At 42.5% G+C, this 10,609-nt stretch overlaps 1 protein-coding gene across 1 annotated transcript; it reads left to right on the top strand.

Annotated features, from left to right (window-relative positions):
• Positions 1-1,373: 1,373 nt before the first annotated feature.
• On the top strand, positions 1,374-10,033 carry EIF2B2 (eukaryotic translation initiation factor 2B subunit beta). Its single transcript, XM_084842149.1, has 8 exons — positions 1,374-1,589; positions 2,367-2,487; positions 3,557-3,705; positions 4,278-4,441; positions 5,258-5,353; positions 6,221-6,358; positions 6,805-6,871; positions 9,781-10,033. The coding sequence occupies exons 1-8, from the start codon at positions 1,424-1,426 to the stop codon at positions 9,936-9,938; spliced, it is 1,059 nt and encodes a 352-aa protein (XP_084698275.1). The 5' UTR covers positions 1,374-1,423; the 3' UTR covers positions 9,939-10,033.
• The last annotated feature ends 576 nt before the right edge of the window (positions 10,034-10,609 follow it).

Here is a 10,609-nt window from a genome sequence, read left to right as displayed (position 1 = left end):
CTAGTCATTCTGCCCGACTGGAGACTACCCAGAGAAGAGCCTTCAGTGTGGTGGCCCCCTTTCTTTGGAATTCCCTGCCCCTGGAGGTCCAGCAGGCACCAACGCTGCATTGTTTCTAGCGGTTCCTGAAAACAGCACTGTTCCAGGAGGCATTCCTTAAATGACCAGTTACGGTTTTTACTGGCATTGTGTTTTTAAAGAGGTCTAATTTTAATGTGGTGTTTTAATCTTTTTATTCTTTTACTGCTTTATTTTTTGTGTTCTTACAATATGGATACAGATATGGATACAGTATATAAATATTGTAAATAAATAAATTGTGAGTTCTTCCCCAGAACTCTGTTCTACTGGGTCATCATATTAAATGTACTGATGGTATCCAAGAAGAGCCTCTAAGAAGAAAAGGAGCTTTAGGATGCAATCCTATGCATGTTCAGACAGAAAAAAAGTCCTACAACTCCCAGAGTTTGGGACTTCTTTCTAAACATGCATAGGATTGGGCCCTGTCTACATCCTGATCCAGCAGAAGCTCTTTGTCCTTACCCTCAAAGATCAAGGCCTTGCCCCCTTTATATCCTGATACCAGCCTACCCCTGGGCTGTGCTCCACCACTCTCAACCATCCAAAGGCTTCCTGCTCGGTCAAACGACTCTGCCCTTTCCTCCTTGCTGCCCTAGGTGAATTGTGTCAGTATGGAAAAACCCAATGTTTTACTAATTGTGCGTGAGGGTGGGGATTTTTAGCAGATGCAGCTTTTCCACTGTCTGCAGTGCAACCATCTAACAAGCTACAAGTAACATCGCTTCAACTTCGCGAGGTTGAAAGGACCATTCGTTCTTTTACAGCTGCGAGGTAGTCAGAAATAAAATAGGTGCAGCTTCCTTTGGCCTCTGGCAAGAAAGTAGTGGCATTGTAACTTTGGAACCGGTGGTAGATGGCTTAGAAGGACTTCTGTTTCTCCACTATGAAACAAGGATCCTAAGAAACAAGTAAGAGTTGTTATATGGCGCTTGGTGTAAGGCTTAAGGCACCACTGGGGGAGCCTATGGCCCTCCCGATGTTGTTCGACTACAACACCCATAATTCATGGCCACTGATCATGCTGGCTGGGGCTAATGGGAGTTGAAGTCCAACAGCATAGCTGGAGATCCATAGGCCCCCCGCCCCTGCTTTAAAGAGAGATCACGCTTGACGAAAACTGTCGCTCCAACACATCCGCATCGCGCTGATACACAATTTTTGATTGGACGAACTGATTCTAAGCAGGCGGGAGCAACTTGTTCGCACGTCCAATGGCAGCTGATCTAGCCGGAAGGGCGTCCTCTCCTCTGGGGAGGTCCGGCTAGCTACCAAGCCTCTTTCCTTTTCGTTCCCCTTCTGTTTGTTGTTCTGCCCCTTCCTTCTTCCAGCCTAAAGCGCTGGGATGTCGGCTGCGACAATGAAGAGGGAGTCCGAGCTCTCCGGGCAGATTGAGGACTTCGTGGCGCTCCTGAAGCGGGGCGGAAAGCGGCCGCGCTCCGAGGAGGCTGCCCGGCAGACGGTGGGGCTGCTGCGGAGGATCGTGGCAAACGGGCGCTGGGACAATGCGGGTGAGAGCGTTAAGTTATCGAGCCCTCCTCGCCCGGACAGGCTGCGCTCACGCTTAAAGGCTGTATTCCAGCCGTGCTCTTCCCCCCGGAGGCGCCCCGCCGCCCCCGGGAGAGAAGAGAGAGACTAATTTTCTCCCGAAAAATATAAAATAAAGAGGAAAACCGCCGTGCTCTTACTTCGGTCGGTTACTTTTATACGTCTCCATAAGCAACTGCAGCCGTGAAATGTACTTGGCATATACGAATGTGCTAAGCCTGATTCACTAAGCATAAATGGGCCTTTCCACCTAGAATGACCAATTGTGACTCCTGTATCTTTTAAGGACTATGTAGAAAAGCTAATTATGGAAGATGCTGGTGTTGTTTTCAGCCCTACATGACAGGGTGCATCTGCCAGAAGTATTCTATACAACTCTTAAAAGGAATAGAAGGCCTTGTTCTCCATTGCATCAGGTGATCCTGTTCTTACCTCTGCATCATCTGTGAAGCATAGGAGCTTCTTTCTAGATGTGTCGTCCTGTTCTGGATAGTTTGATTTAAATCAGCCAAGAAAAAGGCCTGATTATCTATCATCTTTTGTCTTTCCCTCCCTCGCTCCCTTGGTAATACCAAGTGAAAGGTGAGAAGGCAATGTGACATTTCACACAGCCCATGTGGGTCCCTGGAGAGGATGAAATATCCTCGGAATATATACCATTGGGGAAATAGATCCATTGCTCTGTGGACAGGAATGAACTTTGAAAGAGAGCTACCAGAACTTTCTCTTCCTCATTTCAGGAGATCTAATGGATCTGATTCGTAAGGAATGTCGAAGAATGACTGCAGCCCAGCCATCTGAGACCACTGTGGGTAACATGGTGAGACGGGTGCTGAAGATAATTCGTGAGGAGTACAGCAGGTGAAGTTGCTTCAGTTTGACATATATCTCCCTATTTTGGCACCCTCGGAGAGGATATTTTTGGTATATTCAGCTATTGGGCAGTATAGAAATGAAAATAAATAAATAAATATTACCCGTTTTTGTGGTTAGAACCCATTCTCCCATTTAATTACCTTACCTTGCTTACATGCAACTTTGTGTTGAAAAATAATATACAGCCATCCAAACACCTTTATAGGAAGGCGCTTGCAACAGTTGTAGTCTATTGAACCTTCATGCCAAGTGTATGTGCTGCTGTTGTATGGATCCTTCCCTGATAAAATAATTCCCTTGAGTTACACCTGCACTGCAGATGTTGTTTTATTTTTTATTTTTTTCCAAACACTCATTTACCAGAAAGTGTGCACAACATTGCCCTATGAGATCTGACTTTTAAGAGGACTAATATAAGTATACCCAGATGATGGCTTCGGGCCAGGTATCTGAGAGACCACCTCCTCATATATGAACCTACCATATAGTAACCATATAGAATGGTTATAGTTATATATGAACCATAAACATTACCATGGTAAACCTACGTTTACCATTTGAAGCTGTGTTGTGTGTTGCACCCTAGAGATTAGGTAGGTAGGGACCCGAGATAGGGCCTTCTGTGTAGCACCACCCCAGTTGTGGAACTCCTTTCCCAGGGAGGTTAAGTTGGCTCCCTTGTTATTGGCCTTTGAACAGCTGGTAAAAACTATACTGTTCTGCCATGTTTTTAGTGACTAATGCCACTCTTTGCTTTTAGAAGGTTCCCCTGTTTTATTGCAATACATGTATTGTATCAGTTTTGTTGTAGTGGTTTTGATCTGTTTGAAATTGTTGCATTTTTAACGTTTTTATGGTTTTACTGTAAATTGTTTAAGTCAATCATTGAGTGGAAGGGCAATTCAAAAACATTATATAAATAAAAAATAAAATGTTCTCAAATCCTCCTTCAATGGGAAACCACACTGCCCAGTCCAGCATATAGCCTACCTTCCATCATGAGTATATTTTCTTTTTGTTTTTCCTGGACTGAAAGTATCTGTTTGTTCCACAGGCTCAGAGGGCGCAGTGAGGAGAGTGACCAGCAAGAGTCATTGCACAAACTCTTGACCTCGGGAGGTCTCAACGAGGATTTCAACACCTACTATCCCCCACTCAGGGCCAATATTATTGAAGCTATTAGCGAGCTCTTGATTGAACTAGGTAAGAGAGACCAGCATAATAACAAAATAACTGTGGAAACAAGACAATTGCTAGTGAAATGAGAGGGAGGGTTCCGATAGTGAGTCTCACTGAAGTGTTGCATTCCTAGATCACTACATAGGGCTGTCCTCCTATCTGCAGGAAAATCAGTAGTGAGAGGAAACAAGCAGAACTTTTTTCCTTGTCTGTTTCAACTGGAACAATGTAAGAGGACTTCAGAGCTCATTACATCTTAAGTGGCGCAGGTGCAGTCCAGCCAGATTCAAGATGTGGACAGCACCACAGGAAGATATTCTTATATCAAGCAAAACCTAAAAATGCTGTGTCTGCAATCTGCAGGACATAACGCTCTCTCATCCAGTTGTAATTACAAATCTTAGTATTCTCTCAGCAAACAGTATATATTCAGTCTGTGCTCTTGATACCAGGAGTTAGAGATGAAGTTGTTATAGTAGGAGAAATGATGAGCCTAATACCCTGTTTTGATTGATGTGCTATTTCTAGTTAATATTTAGTGAAAAGAGGTGTTGGACCTACCTTTCCTCTCATGGCTGGATGTCTTTTCCTTGCAGAGGGCACGACTGAAAACATTGCCATGCAAGCACTGGAGCATATTCACTCCAATGAAGTGATCATGACTATTGGCTACTCACACACAGTGGAGGCCTTCCTGAAGGAGGCAGCACGCAAAAGGAAATTCCATGTCATAGTGGCTGAATGCGCACCCTTTTGCCAGGTAAAGGCGTGTTCTCTGGGCTGCACTTGTTCGCTGTTCAGTGCTTACTGTGGAGCACTAATTACATTATAAATAGACGATATTTGTGTTTCCACTATGAGGGAATGTATAGGCTTTATAAACAGGAAATGGGTTAAGACAAGCTTCTTACTTTTCCCATTAAGAGGATGCTGGTCCAAAGAAGCATCTCCAGTGTATTTTCTGTGTGTTGCTGTATTAAACAGCTGGCTCTGGCAGACAAGGCAACTTTCTTATAATTTTATTATGAAGACATTTTGGGGAAAAAGATTACTAAGGAGTAACATGAAGCTTATCAAATCATGAGTGGTATGAAGGGAGTATATCCTAAATTTTAGAAATGTTGGATTCTCAAATACTTTAAGGGCATCCACAGAAAACAATAGGCCACAGCGTTTAGATACAAGAAAGCATTTCTTCATACAGTGCATAGTCAACATACGGAACTCATCGCTACAAGTCTTTGCGATGGCAACTAGCATTAATGCTTTTGTAAAAGTATGAAGTGAATACTTCAGGGATAGTAGTAATAAACCATGATAGCTATGCATTTCTGTTCTCAGACTTTTGACTACCAGATCCTGGGACTAAGGGGAGCTGGATATTGTCAAGGCATCTGCCTGGATGCTGTTAATAGAAATAATACTGAATTTAGTGTGACAATTTGTATGATATATGAACTTGATATGACCTTAATGATATGGACCATATGTTTATGATGCTTCTGAAAGCCTAGCTCATGAACTTTACTTACCAGGCCCTTCCTATGAAAATCTTCACTTCTCCTTCTTTTTGCAGGGTCACGAAATGGCTGTCCGTTTGTCTAAAGAGGATATAGAAACCACTGTCATGAGTGATGCAGCCATTTTTGCTGTCATGTCTCGAGTCAACAAGGTAGGCACGATGAAGCTGCTGTGTTTGCTTCTGCTGCTATGTGGACCTGTCCTCTTGGGGCTGCTGGTGGAGAGCTCCAGACCACAGGGAACCAAAGGAGAAACCACACTTACATGTAACTTTTGCAAAGTTAGTCTTTATTGGTGATACAGTACAGGCCGGTAGTTTGTTTACTCTAGCTTGCTGTTTGCTCCTGCCCACCGCTCAGGACTGTCTTGAGGGTTGTTATGCTCACACTGAGCCATATACTGGAGACAGGGGCAAGGTGTGAGTTCCCAGAAATCCAGTTTCTGAAAGAGTATGAAGTTATTGTTCTTATGAAGTCTTTGTTTTCCTATTATAGAACGCATCATGTTGGAGGCAACATTTCCAGTACCTGAGTGACAATTTCCATTTAGTTTCACTTTTTGGGGCGGTGGAAATAGCAGACCAAGGTGGACTGATGTCTACACCATGAATGAGGATCCTCATGATGGAGAGAAATTGTTTTAATCCATGAGTTGGATCCAGGATTTGCCTTCAGACGGTCCCTCTGCCCGATCTTTGGGGGTATCTAGCTCACCCCATTCAGCAGGGGTGACCTTCTGTGGAGCATTTTCAGGGGGGTGGAGGGGCTGCTGTGAGAAGGAGGGAGTGGGGGTCCACTTCCATCAGCACTGTTGATCCATCATAAATCTGGATCCAACCCCATATGGCTAAGGATCAACTTTTCTGTTACAATCAACATGGCTTTTTAGTAGTCATTTGTTATAGCATTATAGGAATACTCATTATCATGATGTCACATGATCACAAGATTAGAAACTAACTTTTTCCCATACCCCAATTCGTTATGATGCTCTGTTTCTTAATACTTGTATTTTGTAGGTTATCATTGGAACAAAAACTATCTTGGCCAATGGTGCATTGATAGCTGTCAGCGGGACTCACACCTTGGCACTGGCAGCCAAACACCACTCCACCCCTCTCATTGTCTGTGCACCCATGTTCAAGCTCACGCCACAGGTAGGAGCAGTAACCTTTAAACAATATCTCTGTGATTAAGAGGAACACAAATGCTCAAGAGTGAGAGTGTTGCAGCAGAAGGACAAGTCAAAATGTATAGACTCATATGGATCCCTGCTAGCACAAGCAAGTTGCAAAATTCCAGTAAACCTTATAAAGAAGACTCCAAAGTAACTGTGTCAGTGCCCTGGAGTCCTGCCCTGTAGTACTGGCTATCATTCAAACCCTTTCTGTACTGAAATGTAACAAGGTGTTTGGTATAGATCAGGGCTATGTATATTCCATGCAACACACAAACAATATTGGACATGGAATTGAGAAGCCTGAGAATGAGCTTAATTTGTTAAAAAAAAGAAATTATGCTTAAAATGTGTGTATGAAATCACATATACCATGTCTCGTGCATAGAATGACAGTGATAATGCCTTTGCCATTCTCTCTTCCAGTTCCTTAACGAAGATGACTCGTTCCACAAGTTTGTCTCTCCGCAGGAAGTGTTGCCTTTCTCAGAAGGTAAAAACCTTTGTTAATTGATTTTGAGAGGAAGCTACTATGTAGACCCCTTTTAGTGACTGAAACTCTGGCAACCCAATCCTGTCCATGTTTACTTAGAAGTAGGCCCCGTTGAATTCAATGGGGCTTTCTTCCAGATGCGTGCATAGGATTGCAGCCTGACTTACTGAGTTCCTTATGATATGAACAGGAATATCACTTAGGCTGTAGTCCTAAACCTGCTTATTAGAGAGTAAGCCCCATTCAAATTCATGTGACTTATTTCTGAGTATAGGATTGCACTGTTAGTGAATATCAGGTAGTTCTTAATTGTGGCTTACATCCTGAAACTACCTTGACTGCTAACCTTTTTCTTCAGACAGACAAATATATTCTGTACATGCCTTCCTCTGACTCATTCATTTCTGCATCTGCAGTGACTGCAGAACTTGGTGGGGTACAGTCATTGTGCTAAATTTCTATTCTGTGCTGGAATGGTGCTTGATTTTAATGAAATATTATATAGCTGATTAAAGATAGCCTGTATTAGTGGGTTTTCCATTCAAGAGTATTCTTCAGGGAGAATGTAAGTATTTCAGTACTAGGTCACACAAGGAGTATATCTGCCCTAGCATCCTGTATATCTGAGAGTGACAAATTACCACTTCATAAGGAGTAGGAATATATGGAAGTTTCAAGGCAGCTTGAAATCCACTTCCAAGGTTGTTTGATTTTAAATCATGATTTATACTGCAAAGTAAAAGGGCTGATTTAAATAATTGATTAAAATAAGTTTCCACCTTTCACATTTATAAATTCTGAACTAGTGTACTAACTAATTTGTTGCTATAACAATTAACATATCTATTTGTAACTTTGTTTGTAGGCAAAGATGTTTTTATTCAGGCATACTTTTGGCATGTAAGCTGCTTTGCTGCTGAAATGGGTTTTTATTGGTTGGGTGCTGTCTTTCTTTTTACTGCTATGCTTTAATTGATGTATGTTTTAATTGAGATTGTTTTTATCTGTATTTTACTATTGTTAGCCACCTTGAATGTCATTTTTGGTGGAAAGGCGGGATATTTAAATATTTATTTAATAAATAAACTAAATAGAGCCTGTTACCATAAATATAACCTATGCTAGAACTAAATTTTTAGAAACTCATTTATTTTTATCTGTCTGCTCACTTCTCCTTCGAAGGACATCCCATGCATGAGATGTTATCTTTTTAACATCTTAGCTCCTGTTTTTTTGTGCTTTTTCACATATTATAAGAACCAGCCCACCAAATTTAATGGAGCCTGTGCCTTTCAAGTCATATACTACTAAGACAACTTTGGCTGAGATTTCTGTTGCAATACATGTAATGTTTAGATTAACGGCCAGAATGAACGCCATAGAATTCTAAAAAGCTGAAATTCTGAGTGACTATCTCAGTGTAGTTTTCTTTCGAGTAAACATGCTTACAATTGCACTGCACAACTGTTCTACAGTCACCGTTTAAATAATAGAGCATGCTTGGCAAGTTAGGCTTATATCCCACCATGTTGCTGCTGCATCTATCAGTTCTTTCGCTGATACACTCCATACACTGGACTGGATCCAGACAGGCAACAGCAATCTAATGGAGCCCAAGGGGAGATCCAATATATAGCCACTGCACCATCTAGTGCTCTCCTTGAACACAGGTGGCTAGAATGGGAGGGGGTGATTTTTCACTGGTATTTCAAATGGCAGTTCCTATTTTCCTTCCCTCCCACTGAAATCAATGAGAGGGAAACTACTTACACCAGCCTGAGGCTGATGTAGGGGCCTCATGGGGGAATGGGGTGGGGAGTTAGATCCAGCAGATCCAAAGCGACACTTGTCCCTGCAGACCTTTTTGCTAGCACAAATGGGGCCTCCATGATAGATGAATTCCCCCTGCTGGTGCAGCTCCTGTCCACTAGGGCAGGGACACCTCCACACCATCCTAACCTCCTTTAGCCAGTGGATCTGGGGGTTAAGATTGTGCTCTGGGGATGCTTCCAGACAAGGATTTTATAGCACCAACACTCTGCCTTCTTCACAGAATTTTATGGGAGTCCAGATATTGTTGTCTTCTGCTCGTAACTCTTCTGTGTTTTCCTACTCTTCTTGCATGTCTTTTCTTACTGCAAACAATTCATTAAGGAAAAAAAAGACAGAATTGCTGCACAGTGCCTTCTGATTGGTAGCTCTAGGAGCCCTCCACCTGGAAGCACCCTAAGCCAGTTGAACTTGTTCCCAAATCAATGGGTCTTCATTAATCATGCCTAATTTTTCACATTTATTTCAATGGGACATTACCATCATCATTATTATATTTATATCCCACCTTTTCCCCAATACTGGGACTCAAGGCGACTTTACAACTTTAAAAACGTATACAGTTAAAACAAGGGCAAATAATTTACTCCAGATTCAACCCTCTATTTGTAAGCCTAAGGGAGCAATCCTATGGCTGCTAGACAGCGGCTAGACGGCCCCAGGATATGCTGCTTTCCAGGAACTGACCTCGGAGCCCACGCTCCGAGGTTGGTTCCTTGAGAACCGACCTCCCCCCATTTCTGCACTGCCTCCAAGGCAGCGCGGAACAGCCCTGTCCTCCGTGCTTGCAAGAGGAGTGTGGAGCAGCCAGGAAGGGGCTTGGCTGGGGGCATTCCAGGGTGGGGAGAGTGTAACTGACTGTACATACAGCAGCCTCCTTCCCCTCCCTGTGCTTCCACGGCCAGTCAGCTGCAATCGGCTGTCTAGCTGAAAAAGCAGGGGAGGAGAAGCGCAGAGGGAACAATCCCCTCTGTGCTTCTCCTACCTTGCTTTGGATAGGCAGTCGCCTATATTGCTCCCTAAATTGCTTTTTCTCTTCTGTTGTTTAGTTCTCAGTCATGTGAATATTTTTCTTTCAGGGGAGATTCTGTCTAAGGTCAATGTTTACTGCCCAGTCTTTGACTATGTTCCTCCAGAACTAATCACTCTCTTCATTTCAAACATTGGCGGCAATGCTCCTTCTTACATCTATCGTCTCATGAGTGAACTCTACCACCCAGATGATCGTGAACTTTGAGCTATGGACATAATTTATACCACAAAATAGATGTGTACTTTGTTTTCCTTGATGAAAAAGCAGCTAAATAAAACATTAAACTGCAGAAAATGAAATTACTATGTTTAAAAGAGATTTTCTTTGATCTACTCCGCCAGTCCTAGGTGTGGTCTGTCAACTTTATTGAAAGACATAGAATAATTCTTTCCTGATAATGTTCTAGTTAGGCAGCACTGTAAAATCCTGCCATAATTTAGTGATGACCTGATCAGGAGGTAATTGCTTGTAGTCTGTTTTCACCTATAATAAATCCAGCTCTTTGATTCTTCTACTTCGTTTCTTGAGGCAGGAAGTGGAAGGAGGAAAGAACCCTAGTAGTGGCTCAGGCCCAACGGTAGCTAGTTTTGAGGATACTTTATGCATTCAAGCAAGTTAAGGTAACTCATGCTGCAAGATGGCACCAAAATGCTACAATAAGCATTCAGATGGAATGTTCTTTGGTTTTTTTTATAGTAATGCAGCTAGAACCTCCAGCTTGCATTACAATTTCCCTAATAGAGATCATCATTTAAATATAGCTCATGCTACAAATTGATATAAAAATGCTAGGACAGGCACTCCAATAATTTCACTTAAGCAACAATTCTGATCAACTACTGCACCTATGTGAAACCACTGTACCTGCAGCTACT

The sequence above is a fragment of the Heloderma suspectum genome, chromosome 1 (genome assembly GCF_057233095.1).
Source record: "Heloderma suspectum isolate Gila_16-S chromosome 1, 16-S_ref, whole genome shotgun sequence".
Lineage (NCBI taxonomy): Eukaryota > Metazoa > Chordata > Lepidosauria > Squamata > Helodermatidae > Heloderma > Heloderma suspectum.
This window is presented reverse-complemented; position numbering and strand designations above follow the sequence as displayed.